Here is a 21,301-nt window from a genome sequence, read left to right as displayed (position 1 = left end):
TTATGGGCGTTTGTTTTGAGAGAATTATACAATTGAATGGTATTCAAAGTGGAAAGCCTCATCCAACCTGATTGGAGTTTTGGGTACCCATTCATTCGGTACTCAATGTTGAGTGCACCCGTTTACCAGGTGATGATTTTTGAAGACAGTAAGATTTCTCTCAAATGAGCAGATAATTCTGAGGACTGGTTTCTAGGTTTTATTGGGGAATAGATTTGGATATGATCAACGAATGACCACTGACTCGGTTAAGTCACCTCGTGATACAAGATGCTCACATACTTTTTATTTTTGTGACAGATGACCAGATTATGACGTCATGCACTGGTATTGGCCAAGTATATTTGAATATACGAGTAGCTGCTTGTCAGTAAAACTTACCAACGCTTATCTATTCGCTCAAATGGTTGTTAAGGGCTTTTGGTTTTGGCAAAGTGTTGCTCAAAGGATCACCCCATGTTAATTTAAGAAAGCATACTACTATTTAGCTTTACTGATCTTCAATCCGTTAATTTAGAAACTGATATCATTTTTCTTTTTTAGATTGGCAGAGGATATGATCCCCATGGTTTCTTTGATAATTTCAATCACAAAAGGTGCCGGAACCTGTAGTACTTTAACAGCGTGTATGGGTAAAAGATTTCAGAAGACTACTTCTTGTTATTGGAATTGAATTTATTATAATTATAATTCACTGTGATTTTCAGGATATAAATACTAAATAAGATTTCTGTTTATACTCTGGGAAGGCCACATAGGACCAAAGGAACTTACCAGATCGAAAATACCTTGATGTAATACCTGCCTTGATGGAGTATTACTTCATATACACATGTCTATGATTGCTTAATAGGCATGTCAAGATTTAATTTTCAGAAGATGTTGGCCGGAGTTTTTACATGAACCATATAATTTGCAATTACGCGCTGCAAGCCATTTGCTGAACCTGTTATTAGATAACCTGTATAGAGACACGAAGCCAAGTCCTTGATCGAAGATAAACATAACTGTGGCAAAAATAATTTTTTCAATTTCTCTTTCTCTCATTCCTACTATTTATTTTGCCAAATCATTTCCATTTCAACCTTCAATCTTACTTTTCTAGTGTAACGTACTCCCAGAAATAATTGCTTCCAGTAACCGGATATGAAATAACTTTAAAAACTCCTCTAGTGATATTTAGTTGAGTTCAATATATGAAAGCCCGTATTGAAACTACAAGATAAACAGGAAGTTTCCCTGTCATTACTCTAGTGGCGTCATTCCGTATTGCATAAATCAAAGTCCTTCTTATATTAGTATATTTTCTACACTACGGAACCAAAAAAGTAGCTCCCATATGTTGCAACTGAAATGAAAACCGACTAACCGGACTAACTCGCACAATTCTTTCCATTGGTTTACTATTATTATTATCATTATTAGCCATGTGGTGCAAGGAAGACATATGCTTTTGGTGCACAAGCCAGAAAAAAATAAAAATAAATAAATGACTAAATAAAAACAAAAATATAAATTATTAATAAAAATTAAATAATAAAAATATTCCTCCTTGCATAGGTAAAAGTATTCAGATTGGCCTCTGAACTTACCAAGCTGTCAACCCTTCCTACAATATAGACTAAACGAGCTGCCGTGGTCAGCACAGTGGGTATAATCACCATTCTCCCCATACCGGGTGGAAAATACATGAGTTCAAATCCCGTCAACGAAGCGACGAATTTTTATGGGTATTTTTCGCAACTTCCCTGAGTTAGTCGGTGTCAGGCGATGGTAGCATGGTGTTTACTCCTGAAAACTCGAGTTTTTCGTCCAGCAAATAGCAAATCGACTACAGAACACGTGCAATTTACAGAATGTTATATACAGCTCAATATGGTTGTTGCTGATGTGCCTAAATTCATCCTACAACCTTCAACCAATCAATCAGTCTGAATCACTTTCCCCGTAATTTTAATTCTTGACATCTGGTTCTGATATCATTTATAACTGTAAAAAATTCCCCTTCATTCATTTTACTATCCCCTCTCAGGTACTTGGTTGCCAAGTACCTGAGAGGGGATACTTTCCTCATTCGGAGGCCCTTTTGCTGAGCTCACCAAGCAGGTAGTTTCCCGTCTTTACACTCTTTTAAGAAGTTCTATATCATTTTTTAGGTGCCGTTTCTATACTCGAATACAATGTTCCGAGTTCAGTCTTACAATTACCTTATACAGTGGGATTATGACTTCTCTACCATATCATGATTTATCGAACATTTTCTTGCAGATCAAATGTTCGCTAAATCATGGCTAGGACACCATAGCTGCCTGCCTGTCTGCACTGCTTGGAGAACGTGTCCACCTTATCGTAACTCCAAATTCCTTTCTTCAGAAAATTAGCAAATAAAATTTCACTAATTTCTAAGAATATTTCACGTATTGAAAAAAAAAAAAGAATTGCAGGTATCTGGGGATAATTTTGAAGAACGATTCGTTTGTCCAAAATTATCTCAAGGTACTTCAACATGCGGAATCGTTCCCAATTCACACCTTACAATCGTAGTGTATGAAACGTTCAACTACCAAGGTTCCCAACTATGATTATTCCTAATCGCAGTTGGCAACCTTGCACAACTTAATTTACCTTTACGAATTTAGAATTTGGCTTGTTATAAGCTATCTGAAGCTTAATTACTTCACTCCAAACTTTTATAACACATCACTAAAGCTTCAGTCATCTTTCTAGAATTACCCTTAATTAAATATCGCCAACTCATCTGTATATGTTACAAACTGGATTTTTTGACAACAAGTAAAAATACTTCGAGTCGCCTCTGGTAAATGGTACACATCTCAAGCAATTCATTTTCCATAAATAACATCATTCTCGCATAAGTTGTTTCGCCAAACAAATTACACTAAAGAAATACGAAATCGTAATTCACTTGTGTACTGTTTGAATCTTACCGCTACAATAATTTTATTATAAAATCAATTTGTAGAATAACTGGTGGTCTACCCTGCAATTTCATGTTTGAAGACATAAAAAGAAACAAAATAAATTAGTTTAATCTGATCTATTCCATTTTATTATATTTACACATTAAATATTAAAAATTTGAAATAATTTTTGAAATAAATTTCAGATGGTACTTATAGTACTGGGTGTATTAATATTATGTCATGTTTAGTTACTGAAGTTAAATAATTTAATCGTAGATGGCGAAAAATCGCGAATTATTAATAAATTGGAAAATCAGACAGTACAAAAACATTACAGATGATGTTCTTTGTCTTACGAGGTTCTATTGTCTTTGTTCTTTGTCTTACCCAAAGATTAAGAGGTGTTACCCAAAATTGTTGTACCATTACAGTGCTGATGATGGTATGAAGTTCTTCCGAAAGATGATGATAGTGTATATGTCGCTGAGCAGTTAGCTCGCTTTAGTATTATTTTACTCGTTTCTAAAAAAGAAAACATTCAGGTTTAAGCGACTTTTCTTACAAAGGTCATCAAAGGCGATGAGACATGTTATGATCCAGTACAGAGTCAACCTACTTAGTGGAAAAGCTCAGAGCATCTGCACAAGAAGGCCAAACAGGTTCGATTAAATGTCAAGAGCTTGATGATTGGGTTCAGTATCATATTCTAGAAATAAAACTAACGTTTTCGATTCCTTTGAAAAAGTTTACGTTGTTCAGAACAAGAGGTTCTAGTTTCAATTGCTTTTCTTTATTGAAGTTCTTTGTTTTTTCTCGCAAAGCACAAGAGGCTTTGGAGCTTTTATTCCTATAAAAATACAAGTACTTTCAAACGAAAACAGTTTTAGACAACAACAACTTCAGTGTGATGCTTGTGCACAACGGCAATGATTTTTTGTCTTTATTTGTACAATTGTATAGGCGTATGCACTATATCTTCGAGCTCACAAAAAAGGAATTGTACGAATTGAAATATAAACTGGCAAGTTTCGTAATAAAACAAGATTATTTTTGGGACATCAAAATAACATTATTTCATCATCATTTTCAGATTCACGCGTCACTGTTTCTAAAGGGCATTTGTCCATTCCTTCTGAAATTTATTGATATGACTCACCGTTAATGGCCTAAGTTGCCTATGTACCAATAAAAAGCAATCAATCTGATCAGTTGTTGAATCCTACTTTTTATGTATTCAAACTACCCACTTAAAACATTAAGTGGAAGTTTGTTCCAATAATCTTTGTATTCAGTCTTTGGCTGAATACAAATTTCCAAACATCTATTCTTCATCCATTCTTTTTCAATTTAACTTAATGTACCCCTTGCGTATCGTATGAGAAAGAGTAAAGATGCAATAAGAATTTAAGGCTTAATCCTTTTATTCTTCGAAAACTGCAATTCACAGAGCCGCAGTAATATCCTTTTGTGTCCCCAACTAATTCCGTTGCTGTTCTCTGCATCCTTTACAACAGATCTATGCCTTTCTTAAAATGAGTTTTGCTAGCCTGTATGCAGTATTCCAGATGTGGTCTAATCATCGGTTTATACAAATCTCATGGTTTATGCAATGGGGCAACCGTTTCATTGCTGGCAATTCCTGTATATCACTGGCAGAATCTCATTAACTGTCCTAGCAGACTGTCTGGATCATTTTACTTATCGATCTTTATGATAACCTCATCCTTTTGAGGATACGCTAAAATATTAAAGTAGATATTCATAACCCTTACATTTTTAACCCAAGAAACCTTTCATGAAATAACGAACCTTCGTGTAAATAGTGACCTTCGAGGAATGCAGAGGAAGTCTTTGGATGGCCAATGGATTTTTAGTAATTCATAATCGACACTTTCTGCATATTAATGCGTCCATTTAGTAAAAGTGAGTCGCATCGTTCCACAAAACGTTCCATACAAATTGGTTCTAACTGATCACGAGCAATGAACTGCAACACATGGTCCACTGTTTCAGCTTGATCATCTTGATGATGATTGATATTACAATATTCTTTATGCGACACATCAAAAGAAATTCCAGACCACAGAATGAGCTCCAAACTAATTCATTCATCAGTATATATTTTAATGAACTTTAGTTCTGAATCATTGGTTTCGAAGTAGAGGTTAGTAACATAAGGTACTAACTTGATCGTATTCACCAGATTTATTAAACGATAAACTGATGGATAAGAGTGAATAATATTTCTTCTATTGTACATTTACATTTAAATCTACCGAGATAAACTGAAAGAAAATAATTTTCTGTTTTCTCCCAAGCGTATATGTGGGTAAAGAAATATTGAACATCATTCGAGGGTCTACGAAACAGGATAAAAGCAATTGGTAAGCTACATGTATTATTCATTTTCGATTATTTCTCTTTTCTTAAAAGGAAGTTTGCTTTGCTTAAAATTGAAAATGATTTTATTTTTTATTAAAATCAAAGATTAAACTTCTCTTCTGAACATAAAGGTATCACTATCACTGCACGCAAAGGTTATTTAATGGGCCCACTTCTGTATTCAATGCTGCGCTACTAACCCACTGGTATATTCACCCTTTACTTCCTTTTCATAATTCTCAGATCAAATCGAGCTGTTTTATTTTTGTTTCCTGAAGTACTAAACAACTAGGGAGCGCTGTTATTTTTAGTTTTTCTGTCAATATGATATGAATACAATAAATCTTACTCAAATTATCGGACGACTTAATTTTTCAAAATAAGTAATTTATAGTTTAAATAAGGGAACTGAAATCCGAAATTAATTTATAATCAATGATTTCTTATTTCGCTAGCATATAATTGGAATTATAGTGATTTTCACAGATGATTATTTAAATTAAATGAGAAGATTTAAGGATGCAAATGTAACGTATGGAAACATCAACAAGTAGATTAAATTAAAATAAAAAATACCAATACACTTCACAGAAGCACATGTACACCATAAGTGGATAAAAATGATATTAGTTGTTATCCTGACCTTCAGGTTTACCCTATCCAGCTGGCGATTTTGAGACTCGATTTCACTGCCCATGTCAATAGCCATATTGCGAAGGTTTCCGATCATGGTATTTACTTGCTGCATGTTGTCTTCCATTTCTTCTTCCCTTGCATCATTTGTAACTCTGAAAAAAGGAAAATTGGTAGATAGGACATGTGCTGCGCATATATCAGTTTATTGTAGGTCAGTTAAAATATTAGTATTTTAAAAGAACAAAACAAATCTGTGGGCAACTTTACGGTATCCACATGCCCTCCAGTCGAGAAAAATTAAATTTCCCGTGATATTATGATAAAAACAGTTCATACCAATTTTGGAGACTTTTAATTCTAATATGTCTAGGTGGCTATTATAAAACCATTCGTTAGATTCTAAAAAAACATGACATTTCTTTTCGGATGCTTTCTGAGAAAAAAATTAATTAGAAGTTGTGAAAGATTTAAAGTTATAAATCAATTCCCGAGTTTGTTTTTAGCAAAACTTCTCTTCCAATAAAAAAAACGAACCTCTTGCAAATTAACATATATTGACTGAAGTCATTCTTAAAAGTATTAATGGCTGATAGGTAGCGCTCTTTTTGGAATAGTTCCAAAGGCAGTAAAAAGCAACCGCTTTGAAGAATATTATTTGAAAGTTTTATAAATAACCTTTAAGATTTTCTTTGGTAGCGAATTCATTATTCATTGGCGGTGGATAAAATATTATGCTTAATTTCGGGTCTTTTAGAAAAAAAGAAGAGAAAAGGTTGAATTTCGCACTTTAAACCCAGAAAAATACGTCTGCAACTATAGTAAGGAAGAGACGAATGCAAAAGTAATGTATTGAATTATTGAATTTCTATGCAATATATATCAATTTGAAGTAAGAGCGAGTACGGTGCAGCCATTACTAATGTATTTTTTATACCTCTTTTTTACAAGAAGAAATTAAAGGCGACTACATGGGAGTTGCTGTTCCATTAGAGTGAAGTAATTCTAATGGAATTTACCGCTTCTTCCAAATACTTCCAAATAATATATGCATCATATTAAATTCATTCTATTGGTATCAACCATACTCTAAGACAGTCAGTAGGGTCATAATATTACTTTTATTCATAACATTCAAAAATATTAGAGTAATATGCAAAGAAAAGAGTTTTGCTGGAAGCTTTGTTGTTTTTTTAGTCAAAGTGACTAATGATATGAGTCATTGGTGGATTTTATCTATAAATCGAGTTTATTCTATGGTGGGTTTATCCTGTTTTTCTGAATGTAAAAACTGGAATATCCCGGAGGAAACCATTCGGCTGTTGCACGAGTTTCCTGTGGATACTGGATTCGAACCTAGACGGATTGGATGTGTTCTTCGACCCTCTTCAAGTTTGTGTGTTGCAAGACTAGCGGAAAAATTCCATTGATTTCAATGATAATCATTCTTCAGGCGCTCTGCGAATATAGCTTTTTTTTTTTTTAAATCCAAGTGTGAACTCTAGCCACAAACCATTTGAGAACCACTGGAATAGAATACAAACAAATCATCTCCATCTGCACTACCCAGTAGACCCGTCCTAAATCTATGAGAGACAGAAGCAGTTTATAGCACAGAGGGAGGTGATTCGTTTACTTTCTATCCCAGTGGTTCCTAAACTTTTGTCAATCGAGTCACACTTGCATTAAAAAAACTATATTGGCCGTACGCCTAAAGAATAATTTCAATTGAAATTAATGGAGCTTTTCACTAATTTTGGGGAATATTTGAAGAGGATCGTAGCACACCAAGGTTGAGTTTTTCTAATAAATCCTTATTATTCCATTTAGACAAGTTATTAGAAAAAACTTATGGCATACATATAATCAACCTCTTTTGGAAAATAATCTGTCCTTTCTTCAATATGGTTTTGAGCCCGGTTGCAGTTGCGAAGATGCTCTTTTTGAACTGAAAAAGCTAAGTGATAGTTCTGTTCACACATATACACTGGAATTTGTTTATTGATTTCGAAGGCGCCTTCGAAAACATTTGGTAGGGAATATCCTGGGGCATCTTAGAGCAGCTCGTTCTTCTAGATATCTCCTCCGTCTGTTCAAGAGTTATTTTGATGAACGTACTGTCTTCATAAAAACCAAACATCAGTCGGCTATTTCTCGAGGGTACCTCAGGATTCAATTCTTGGTCCTCTAGTGTGGAACCTCGTCCTCGATAACTGGTAGTTTCTACGTCTGACATGGCTGATGTGCAAATGATCGCCTTCGCCGACGATCTCCCCATCTTAGTACATGGTAACTCCAGGTCCCAGTTGGAATAATGTGCTGGCTCGGTACTCAATAACTTGCTGGATTGGACTCTGAAAAATAAATTAAGGATTCCAGAATATAAAATCAAGATGATGATATTTCATGGAAAACTAGATTATAACAGACCTCCGGTTGGTTGTCAAGTTTAATTGGAGCATCTTTGCCACTTGTTACCACTCATAAGCATCTTGGGATTATTTTCGATGAAAATTTGTTATTATTACCACACATCCAGAACCTTTCCAAGAAAGTTAAAACTTTTACGATCACGTTGTTCAGAATTTCTCAGCAGAATTGGGGGTTAAAAAAGGTAACTCTCAGAATTCTATATTATACAGTTTTTCTTCCAATCTTCACATATGAGAACTTGTAGAGCAGTTTCAATTTTAAGGATCAGTGACTAAATGTTTTATACCTGATATTAAATTCACTGTTTCAAAAAGTAATCAGATTTGACTTTACCCAAGCCTTCTTATATCATACATTTTAATGTCCATGTTGTTGTTGTAGTATGGTTTTAGCAGCGTTAGCGACTAAGGCCATATTGCTCCGTGTATATTGTCTCGAAATTGGGTGTGTTCTGAGGTCGATTTTTTGGACGTAAAACTGGACGTAAAACCCGAGTTCCCGGGAGAAAAAACATTAACTGTCCATGATTCTTTGAAGGCTCGTCTTCTTAAATTCAATATAGCTACCTCAGATACCTGTTCTGCGGTGCCTCTGAAGACTGGAGTCATTTTTTATTTTTAATGAAAATACCTTCTCAGTCCTACAAAGATTTTCTATACAGGTTTAAAGAGACGATGTATTACTGAATTGACTTATGTGCTCACTATTTTGAAGAGTACTTTTACAACCTGACCTGGAACCCTCCTGTTTTAAAGTTCAGTTTTATTATTTTCTTAGGGCAGTGTTAACTTTTATTATTTTCTCTCTTTTTTAATTTTATTATTATTATTAAACTATTTATTTATTTTTAAAATTAAAATTAATTGTTATTTATAATAGTCCCTTTTGGCGACAGGATTTGTCTTTTTTTTTTTTTTTTTTTTCTTTTTTTTTTTAATACTAGCTCCTTCGGGGCAAGATTCGCTGGTATCCAGTTTACTATAAGAGCAATTAATTACCTGCTCATACCCAGACTTGAGCTTCCTGGTATGCGAACTGCTGGCATCCACTGGAATTGCTATATCTCCAGTGGATGCGGAATTCTTTGTGGTTTTTGTTGTTTTGACCAACGTACGTGATAACAGGAGACTGTTGCAGGCACACAACTTGCGCTTCTTCCTATGGGTGCTGGTATAATCCATCCAGAATAGCGCGTGCAGAGTTGTGACCAGCCTCCTCGTGGTGTGTGGACGGTAGTGGAAAGCAGCCTTCCTGGTGATCGCTACTAAACAACTAAACAACACATGCACGCACGCACGCACGCACGCACGCACACACACACCGCTATAGTCATATCATCATCATCATCAACAACAACAAGAGAGTTTTCTATATCATCACAGAGAATCATGGTGGAGTTGAACTAATGTTTAGGCCCCCCCCCCCTACATAAGACACAAATACGTCCACATATCCACAAAGTGTTGGCACACATTTTGGGACCCACCGAAGTGTAAGCCCTCAATAATTCACTCGTCACTGTCTTATATACAATATTGCATGGGAGCATGCTTGGTCACTGCTTCTCTTTTGTAGATTTTCGTGTTTTTGACAAATATTTACTTTTCTACAAATATTTTTGACCAGCTTTCGTAACGATTTGAAGCACAGGAAGAAATGGATGTTCGCTTTATCAAATGAAGGTATAATCTACAAGAGTAATGTACATTCGGTGGGAATGCATGTATATCTTATTCCATATCGTGTTATGGTTGTGTCCATCATTCTTGGATCTTTCAACGAAACAAGAAATTCATATGGTGCGAATCGCATTATACATTGAAGTTTAAAAATAAGGGGGGCTCCTTCCCAGAGTGTATTGTTCAAACGGATATATCTGAAGGAATAAATGAGGATGTTGTAGTACAAGACTGCCTCCGTGATCTAGACTTTCGTGACTTGTCACTCGTTTGGAACGGTCTGAGTTTAATACCCATATACGACTGGAGGAATATGTGAAGTCCTCTTCATTCGAGGTTGTAGTTTGCGGATCATGTTTTAGTCGAAGGGCTTAGAATCCACACAGTCACATCGATATTTTGAATAATTTCACATGAACACTTGTGACAATGTTGTGAAGTGCATCCTGCACGTAATAGCAAGATAATGTCTAAGATATAAAGCCAAGTTTGCAGTTGTTGTTGTTATTATTATGGTTGTTGCGGGGTTTTAAGCGCATCAGCAAATTATGCCATATTGCGCCGTATATAATATCTCTATAAATTGTATGTGTTATGTGGTCGATTTGCTGTTTTCTGGACAAAAACCCGGAGTTTCCTGAAAGGGGGAAAAAACCATGCTACCTACGCCTGGGGCCGACTAACTCAGCCAAATTGTGAAAAGACCCATAAAAATCATTCGCGTCCTTGACGGGATTCTAACTCAGTTCTTTTCTACCCGGTGTGGGGAGGATAGTGATTATACAAACTGTGCTACCCACGAGGGCCAAAATTTGCAGACATCTTGTTTAAGGAGAAAGGCGAAGAAGAAAGAAAAACTTGCAGAGTTATCCTGGCCGATACTTTGTTCGGTATCAAATTTCGAGGAACATTTTTTGAATGATGCGAAAAACCGGTCCAAGAAAGACCAACACTTCTCTGTTGGACATCACAGTCTGCTGACAATTACTTTAAAGAGGAATGAAGGGCAAATTCAGCTTACTGCTACATAAATTTGTCATAAGTAGTCTCATATGAATTATGGCTATCGTTTATGACAAACATGCTCACGCGTTTTTAATCTCCTGAATGAGTAATCATTTTCTCGAACTGTACTGATACTAAAATATTTTTGAGAATGTAGTGCATACAATGTATTGTCAGGATCACTTCAAAAAGGACTGTCCAACAATTTCTTTTACTCATTCTACAGCCTTGTTACTATATATGCACTGTATAGATGCATCCTTCCAGCCTCTCATTAAGTTAATGACATCCCCCAGTTAGTGACATTATTCCTCAGGTTAATGACATTATCCATCAGGTTGCTGTGTCAATGGTAGTAACATGGCTGTTCTCATGAATATCCATCAAAATGAATTCCTGGTGTATGTGTGTGTGAGAAAGACAGCCTTTTGTGGCAGTACAGTGGTTTTGCAACTTGTCACTCCTTTGGAAAAGTCTGATTTCAATACCCATCTACTACTGGAAGAAATCTGAAGTCCTCTTCAACTGCGGTTGTGGTTTAGTGATCTCAGGCGGAGGAAATAGGGTTTTCCTCCATGAGTTATCCGAATATTTTCCACTGTATAATCGGACTGTGAACACGCATGTCTTACAGTCAGAAAACAAATATCTCGTATTAAGATTTGTCACCCAATATGGAAGAGGGATGAAACGAGAGATGACTACGAAAGGAAGCTGAATCGCTTTCTCACTAACAGTTTTAGTTGTGTTATAATCGTGTCACTTTTGGAGTAGCCCTCGTATATACATCGATGATCAAAATAAAGCTAAGTGACAAACGCAAAGACGCGAATAATGTTTTTTTTAAATGCACGTAAAACGCAAACATTTCTATGAAGCAATACAATCTCTTTGATCCAGTAAACAAATTCGCCCACAGCCTGCTTCAACAAACAAATTAAGTAACCAGAAAAATAACTGACGTAGCTGTGCAGTCAGGAGTTATAGTGCGGTAGAACACGCTCTTTGAGTGCAACATGGTTCAAACCCATGCCTACTAAATACGATTAACGATCGTATTCATGATTTATTGTAAACTCCTCTGACCTGGTGGTCATGCCAGTGTATAAACAAGAACACCAAAAAGCCCTCTGTGGTCAGGAAATCTATCCATAATTGATGCCGTCAACTCTGACCATAAACATAAATAAAATACTACACTTTACAGCAGATTTTATTTATTTATCTTATTTGTAATTTTATTTTATTTATGTTTATAAAGTTATAATTGGTCAGAGTTTGGCGGCATCAATTATGGATATAAACAAGAACATTTTTTTTAAAAAGCTCCAGCTGCCGTGATGAGCATATACTAGTAATACAGTGGTACCAATGTTATGGACACTTACTAGTAATAAAGATTATTTATTTAACCAAACTGTCTCTCTAAGATTGTCTCTGATATTGTCCTTGTATCATCTATGGGCTGGCTAGATGAAGTGGTAATAACCGTTATCTGACTAATTGCTAAGCGTTATAAAACTCACAACAGCTTGTTGCATCTATAGGACTTGCACTAAGGCATATTGTTAATGGAAGGCTTCATGAGAGGGATCGTTAAGCACGACGACCAATTATATTCCCTTGAACCATATACACAAAAGAAACTGCTTACGTGGTGCCAGCAGCATGTCAACTGGATCCAGAAGCAATGGTCCATGGCACTTTTTACTGATGAGTTGAGCTATAGTCCGCAATCGGATTCTTGATGCTTTTTTATCTGAGAGAATGGATGGGTTTCTCTAAGCAGCACAGTTGTCATTCAGAGAGCTCTTTCTAGAAATCTAAGTGAGCTGTCGGAATTTTTGGCTGTTCATGAACATTTGCATAACTAATTTCAGAAAGAAATTTGTCCAGTCTTTGAGTATTATTAAGAAACATTAAAAAGAATATTCCACTAACCGTTTGTCATGATCGAATAAAAGTTAACTGGCAAAAAAGGGCACTTTATTACGTTGGCTAAGATGCGTTTCTTTGATTGAAATACAGCCAACACTTAAATTTATACTTTCCGACTCCTCTTTGTGTTTTTGTTGTCTATACAAGCAATCTTTTGATGACCACGTTATGACCTAATAAGAGTTTTTGGCAAATAAATATGGAGTTAAATATGGTGGTAAATATAGAGGATATTGCCGTACATTCTTTCTAAACATATGGCAATTCCTCCATATTTACAGTGTTTCAGGCAGTTCGTACCTAAATTGGTAAATTTTGTTATTGCGCATGGATTTCTTTTAAAGAAAATCATATACGTCGTTATTTGGCCAGCCAGAGAAGGTAAGAGTTTCCTGAAAAGGATTCAGTGAACACATTTAGACATTCTGATTCATCGCGAGTCAGCAGAATGGAAAAAGCCAATCAACAGCGGAAATAGCAAATGTTATCAACGTCCACTCGAATGTGATATTCCAGTTGTGGAGACAATTCGAAGTGACAGGAGAAGTACTCCAAAGAGCAGTACAAAGTCGACCAAAGGCCACATCGTCATAAATGATTCTTCCAGAACCATAAGTAGCCCCGAATCCACGAAAATGCAAAGAGATTATTTATTTATTTATTTTACATTAAGCACTTAAGAGAGTATAGCCCGATAAAAATACGCATGTTATTTAATAAGTTACATATCAGTAATGCAATCTCAGTAAAAATATTTATGTACAAAAATAAATACAATACGAATAAATACGAAAAATAAATAGTTCTTGAAGAAAACAAAAACGGTTATTTGTGTTTATTTTCTTCGAGAACCATTTATCGATGATAACTCACTTAGCAATATATCCACCCATTGGTCCAGCTCCATTTCTATCGTCCATCACTCTAGCTGGTTGATTGTTAACAATTTTTCCATCTTCGCTGGCTTTCCATGTGCTGGCATCTTCTTTGAAGTCCGATGACCTATTTTGGAGATTGGAAAGATATACTTAATCTACTTCATCCACTGATGGATTACTGATGAAATAACAATAACAGCAATGTTAATATGCCCGTTTTTGGGCACATTAACATTGCTATTCTCAACGAGAGCTCTACGATTAAGCTGAAATTGGTGAGAATTTATTCTAAACTCTAAAAATCAAATTCTTATGAAGCTATCTACCAAGAAGTGCTGGGAAAAGAAAAAGGAGTACGTGTTAATATTGGGTAACTTCTCAAAAGCAATTATTCAACTGTCTTCTAGGCAGTTTCGGATAGAAAAAAATGTATACTGATGAATATTTAATTTAATATTCTTTTAGCATTGGGTGTGGAATGTTTACTTTTTCAATAGTGTGCATAATCCTCCTTAGTATTAGCTAATGAAGTTCAGAATTGCGTTTTTCATTGGAGCGAATGTGGGTGGAATAGTGAATACAATGCCCTAACGTTTTACATAAAAATTGCTTTCATTCATATGCAAATGAGGTAATTTACGCGTACGTAACTTTCTAATGCTCTTCATTTATTATTAATGATGTTAAAAAAGACCAGTGGTGTCCTCTAAATCAATTCTGAGGGCGTATAAATGTTTTTCTTTAATGTACCACATATCGATTCGACCTATTGACACAGTTTTACACAGAAATTGTGTCTTTATACGCAGAATAAATGAAATCTTTCGAAAGGAAATCTCATTAGAATTTAACAGGTGTTTGCTTATTAAAATAAATTAAAATTTTTGAACATTGTGCGCATTTAAGCAGTATAAGCCGATTCTACAAAGAATCTGTAGTATTCTGGAATAATTTTGGATCTTCAGTTGTCCTACGATCAGTAATATGTAAGATTCAACAAGGTATGGTAACTGTAGAAAGTCTTCAAACACATAAGCTGTTTGGACATTGAACATCGAGACTACAGGATGTTTTAAAGTCTGCGTATTTAAAACAAGAATAAAATGAAATTAGCCATATTTATTAGTCCCGATTATATTAGGTATCAAATGTGGAAACTTAAGTAAACATTCGAAAATGTTTATAGCATTCGATTGAAGACTTTTCGAAAAAAAACCAATTTTAACTTGTTTCAACGCTACTAATGCCAATTATGAAATCAAATATATTTATCTGCATTATTTCGATGAGAGAACAAAGATACTTAATATCAAGCATGGCCTTTACTGACAGCTGCATTTTTTACCATTCATCTTTCATAGTAGTGATTTACTCACAGAAGTGGTACTCGCTTTCAGGAATTCATCCGAACTACAATGTCTCTGGCTGGCTATGGCAAGTTTTTCACGATATTCTTAATCACCACTCTACAAAGCAGGTCATATAAGGGAGAAGAGGTGTGATGAACAGGTAGGGGACAATTGTCAAACAATTTCAACAATGCAGATAGAACACCTTTTTCTAAAAAAGGAACAGCAAACGTTAGCATTGATGATTCCATGTCTAATAACGATCAAAGCCCAGGACAAATCCAGACAACGTTGCTGTGCTGTGAATACATTGCTGTGAGTCTATATGATGCATGGATGAGCAGCGTAGACCATCACTCTACATTTCCCTCTTCCACTTCTGCATGATCCATTACTTACATTCTAATTATCGTGGCAAGTATTAGCTGGAATTACTAGACGGACAGCACGTGTTTGTGAAAAGCTGCAGGACCATAGTATTCTCTACCTTGTGAAATGTCTCCCTGGTGGTAGTTTATTCAATAACTATCTCCATTCTCTGGTGGCATTTTTCCTAATCTCGGTCGTAAATGTCCTCAGGGGAATAATGCATTTTTGAGCAATGTTTCCAACAGTTATGATGGAGTAACTGATAGCTTGTGCTATCTGACGCAGTTCTGTCTGATTACGTTCACACTACGCTAGCTGACGAAAGGACCTACCAGCTATGTGACATTTTACTTAAGCATTTATTGGGAAGTGGAATTTAGATCCTTATACATTAAATCCCTCTACCATTACCTACCATGTGATCTCAGAAAAAAAAACATTATTTTCACATTCCCTCCCCAACCAAAATATGTTCTTCATCATGATTTGGAGGGGAGAGGGGAGGAGGGGAGCTCACGTTTCTTCAAACTCAGTATAGTTTGTTTCTTCTGAGTTTAAGCACTTGATATCACACTTAAGATTTTATGTACATGTATTATACCTGCGAAAACGGTTGAGAAGTATTAGACAGAAAATAAATACATAGAAACAATACTGATAGCACATTTAGTAATACAACTATTGTTCTTACTTGTTGCAAGGGCAAACACAAATACCACAGCATTTCTCCATCCCCTCAAGATTCTTTTCGGCTTCCTTCATATCGGCGTTGATTTTGTCCATGTCCTCCTCGATCCTGTCCAGTTGTTCTGGCAAAGGATTACAGAAAAATGGTTATTTGTTCATTCTCTCAGTACACGAAAGAACAGACTCCCAAAATTTTTCTTAAATGCCACTCTTATCTACATTTAAACATCACAATTACAGTGACACATATTTAAATTTAAAATAATTTAAGGTTTAAATTATTTAACAACTGCCTGCATACAAAATGTGTTTGGTCGTTTCTTCTAAAGTGAATTTGTTTGTCAATAACAAAAAAAATTAATGTGTTTGGGCAATCACTCCAAACATCTGATACTGCAATGGAAGAAACCGAAAAGAAAATTTCCAAAGGTCTTTGCCCTGAATCGAGAAAGTATGTTCCACGCTCGTTTAGATGGGAAGAGATTAGCCACATTTTGTTGGCCATGTCCTCTTTTCTGTATAGGGAAAAATGCATTTCATAAAGTTCAGTGTAATGTTCATTAAACTGGAAGCAAAGGGATTGCTCACATTGGAACAATGTGGCTGCTATTCATAACGATACTGAAAATCGATAAAGAGATTTAATTTTATCTCGGAAAAAAAAGTTTTCTCCATCATTATGAGATAAGACACACGGAGTTTAGTTAAAAGCAGCAATCGAAATAGCCATTATTTCGATCTTAATGTTCACTGAAGCAAGAGAAGTCATTTAGAAGAAATATGTTATGAGGTCATTAAGGCGTAGTTTCTAATCCGGCAATTTTTTTTTACTTATTGGAGAGAAATATCATCCTTAATCCAGATAGCTAATGCAGTATTAATAGTTACTCGTGTTAAATTAATTAACAGTAAACAGTGTTTTACAAGGTATAATTATATTTTTAAGATATATTCATCAATATTTAACATCAGTTTAATTAATGGATTACAGGCGACATCGTTTTTCAAGGGTTGGTCAAATAAAAGATAAAATTTGTGACTAATTTTCTAAACACCTACTATAATTTTGGAAAATCTTTTACAGCTCAAAGGATTATATAAAAGATCAGAGCTGTAAGGAGTATGTTTGAGCACCTACTAAAGGAAAATGACCAATGCACTCTTCATAACCCTCGCTGTGTGGAAGAGTACATTTTCGTACAGTAAAATGGCAAATAGCAGCACTTAATCCCTTGGCCATGATTGCCTAGATCTGCTTGTAGTTTCTTTTGCAGTATTTGTAGCGTAATATTTATCCCGGATCCATGTGGCATAAATTAAATGAATTGGAGATCGAAGAAAAATGCAAACGTAACCTTACTAGTGATGGGTATGCCATAAATTCCTTGGTGTGGAGGACTCCGACATTTCTGGTGAAAGCTTATTTCATTGGTTTCTTCATCTATTGCTTGGACAACGATCTGTAACGGATAAAGGACATGATTGATAGTAGAAGGGCATATAATTGGCTGAAAGAGCGCCAGATTATTAGCAAAGTATAGAAGATCCTAGATCGCTTCTGCACTGTATCGACACCAAAAGGTATTTGTAGAAACTGAACGATAAATGGATGTCTAGTGAATGGCTGTCGCAAATTTTATAAGCGGAAGAACAAGATTCCATTTCGGAAGAAACATGTCCACAGAAATATCTGCAGAAAACGCATGCAAAATAAAATGAACGGATAGCTTCATTCAAAGGCTTTTAACATCAGCTGTAACTGAGTGGGCATCTCCAATTAGACGGATGACTAAAACAAGACGATCTTTTTGGGATAGACACTATATTAGGATCTATCATCGTCTCATCTATTGTATGATGAAAAATTCAAGTTTCTGGCAGGAAGATCGTATTGATGGGTCTAGTGTAAGTCTCAGATTTATTCTATGCTCTAGATGTTAACTAGAGTTAACATCTAGAGCATAGAATAAAAAAAATCAAAGGTGACATTAAGTGCGTGGTCAATAAGATTAAAGCAGGGGTTGAGAAAATTGGATGTTAAAATAAGGTGTCAACTTTAGCTTTACATAATATTGCATAAGAACCATCTGGATAAACCTGGGTTCGTATCCCGCCCAAGACTAGAGGAATTCTTAAAGGCTTCTGCAATCAGGTTATAGTTAACCACCGACTAATTCAGCCACTTTCTGAAAAAGACCCATAAAAATTCCTCGCGTCATTGACGGGATTCGAATTGAAGTCTTTTCAACCGGGTGTAGGGAGGACGGTGATTATACCAAATGTACTATCTACGAGGGAAAGACTAAACACACTGTACAGATATCACGGACAAAATGGGGGACAGACCAATAATGTTGATGAAGATTAGCGATTTTGGAAACAGGAATAAGAACATGTTATGCCACAAAAGTTAGCTACCACACTACTTAATAATAACTGACTGAGTCGAGAAAAAATTTCTAACATTTAAAATTTATAAAATTCTAACAAAGATGTGACACAAAAGTGGATTTTCGTTTATAACGAACAACGAAATTTGGCTGCTAACTCGACTACAGTTTTTCATAATGAGAAATTAAAAAAAAACTCCACATAAGTTGATTATGGTATATTCAAGTCCCATCGGAAGAAATCACGTGGTCATCACTTAGATGCGCTGAATACAGTAGTATGTTTTTTTCCACAATTAGATGTAAACCGGATTAAGGTTTTCGGCCAGAAAGCTAAAGCTATTATTTGGAATTATTACAGTGGCACTCTTTTGCATAATTATGCATTTAGCGTAATTATCACGCTTCTGAAAAAAAATACACGTGATATAGAATTAATAAGTAGGAAATTCATAGAGAAAACAGGATAAAAGAAAGTGGATAGCTAAAGAGAAAAAAATTATAAAATTAGCGAAGGATGCTTACCTCCTTGATCGTCCAATGCGACCAGGGTACGGATTCCAGCTTCTTTGCTCTACAAGAGTAAATATTAAGATGGCGTAAAAACCAAGAAACGGCAAATATAAGAATACAGAAAATAAATAAATACAGAAAAATTGTTCATAGGTTAACTACGAATTGATCGAGTAACTAAATTAAATACTTTATTATTTGCGGATGATCAAATAATAATAGCTCAGAATGAAGACGAACTTCAAAGATCGATTTTTAGCTTAAATAATATCGTTAAAACATTCGGAATGGAAATGAAAAGACTAAAGTTGGCATTTAAAGGTAATTATCCAATCAGAAGCAAAATAGTAATAGAAAATACCATCCTGGAACGAGTAAATTCATTTAAGTATCTTGGATGTTATCTTTCTTATGTCGAAGAAAAAGAGATAGAATTAAAACTTTCCAATTTCCTAAAGGTTACAGGTTTAATTAACAATATCCTAAAACTGAATAAAATTCATAAGCATACAAGGATAAAAGCTTATAAGGTGATAGAAAGACCCACTTTACTCTATGGAAGTGAAACGTGGACAATTAAATCAAAAGATGAGAAAAGGATTGGAAGTGCTGAAATGAAATTTATTCGCCGAACCAGTGGCTATAGATTATTAGACAAGAAGAAAAGTTCTGATATTCGTAAAGAATTAGATATTGATCCAATAATAGATAGAATCTACAAAATGTAGATTCTACCAATAAAGATTCTACAAATCCATTATTTGTAATTTCTGTAGAATCTACAAACAATGGATTAATCATTTGGATATGATACATCCAGCAAGATTACCAAAGGAGATTATGAAATATCGGCCAGTTGGAAGGAGAGATCCAGGACGTCCGAAGAAAGAATGGACTGAGGCCGGAACAGGCCATCTGGACTAAATCCTTGAAAGGATGATGATGATGATGATGGCTTGGATGGCATCCCCATCTCTCTAATATTCACAATTTCTTTATTGTTGGTGACAAGTTGAACATATCATTAAACTATAGGTGAAAAGTTCAAAGATAATTCTTATGGAGCAACTACACTCAGTTATACAGTGCTTTATGCATCAAAGTGAATCTCCCAACAATTTATTTACATCCTATAAGTGTTCGATATGAGTTCTATTTGTCATTCTTCAGATGTCCAAGTGATGTCCCAGCTTCTGCTACATCTTTCTGAGTGTTTCTTCGTATAACCATATAAAAAGATCAAATTTTAGGAGATCTAAAGAACTCACAGAGCTAATCTAGAGGTTAGAAAGCTTTCATTTAGCATACCTGTGAAAACCAACTCACGGAGGTCTTCCTTAGGCAGACTTCCGTGACATTGGCCAGTTCTTCAGCATTTCCAGATAAGTGACACTACAAATAACTGTGAATTCTACAAAAATGGAGCAGATTCTACATCTTCCTCATTTGAAAAACATTATAAAGTTCCCCTCATGTGAGAAAAATCACCTTCGTCCTTATACTGTATCAATCAACTTTGACCGATAAGAGATATTTCAGTTTTTGAGAGCAGATCGTTGCGAAGTATCCAATTCAAAAATCTACCCAAAGATTATTGCTTTTCTATTGTCGTCCTTAATTGCTTGGAGAATTTGAAGTTTGTGGTTTCTCGAAGCCACTGTTCTATTGTAATGCTCTGTAATCTTTCATATGGCCCACATGGCCAAAGGACATCTCAACCTTTTGCTTTTGTTGCTCATTACAAACACCAAAGAAAACTCTACTGTTTTCTTTACCTTTGCGCAACAATCCACGTGAACATGAATCTCACACTCAAGTCTAAGAAATGTATAAATAAAATTGCAAAGAGTTTAGAAGAAAAATATTACTAGATAGATAAATCACTTGTAAGTACAAATGATTTATCTATTTGTCCAATTAATTATAAGAAAAATTATAAATCGAAGAATACTATGAAATACTGACCTCTTCGCATAGTGAGAGCATGCGCCGTGTGCTTTCCAATGACTGCAAGAAAAGAAATAAGAAATTAGTTTGCTGCCTTAACAGTTAAATAATAGTGCCACAAACATTTTGAATGTTAGAAAAATATTTCTAGAAATAAATCACAAAATCTTCAGA

At 35.1% G+C, this 21,301-nt stretch overlaps 1 protein-coding gene across 3 annotated transcripts in view; it reads right to left on the bottom strand.

Moving 5' to 3' along the window:
* The window catches only part of LOC150077123 (synaptosomal-associated protein 25-like), a 246,895-nt gene that overhangs the window by 6,781 nt on the left and 218,813 nt on the right, over positions 1-21,301 (bottom strand). For all 3 annotated transcript variants that reach the window (XM_090386876.1, XM_090386877.1, XM_090386875.1), the window contains exons 3-7: positions 21,146-21,187; positions 19,193-19,241; positions 16,282-16,399; positions 13,868-13,996; positions 5,950-6,094 (exon numbers count right to left, since the gene is read on the bottom strand). In XM_090386876.1, coding sequence (XP_090243002.1) covers positions 5,950-6,094; positions 13,868-13,996; positions 16,282-16,399; positions 19,193-19,241; positions 21,146-21,187 — 483 coding nt within the window. The remainder of the gene's footprint in view (positions 1-5,949; positions 6,095-13,867; positions 13,997-16,281; positions 16,400-19,192; positions 19,242-21,145; positions 21,188-21,301) is intronic.

Source organism: Mastigoproctus giganteus, chromosome 12 (genome assembly GCF_048544385.1).
Source record: "Mastigoproctus giganteus isolate SK-2022 chromosome 12, ASM4854438v1, whole genome shotgun sequence".
Classification (NCBI taxonomy): Eukaryota; Metazoa; Arthropoda; class Arachnida; order Uropygi; family Thelyphonidae; genus Mastigoproctus; species Mastigoproctus giganteus.
Note: the sequence above shows the minus strand (reverse complement) of the source record. Positions and strands in the feature narration are given on the sequence as shown.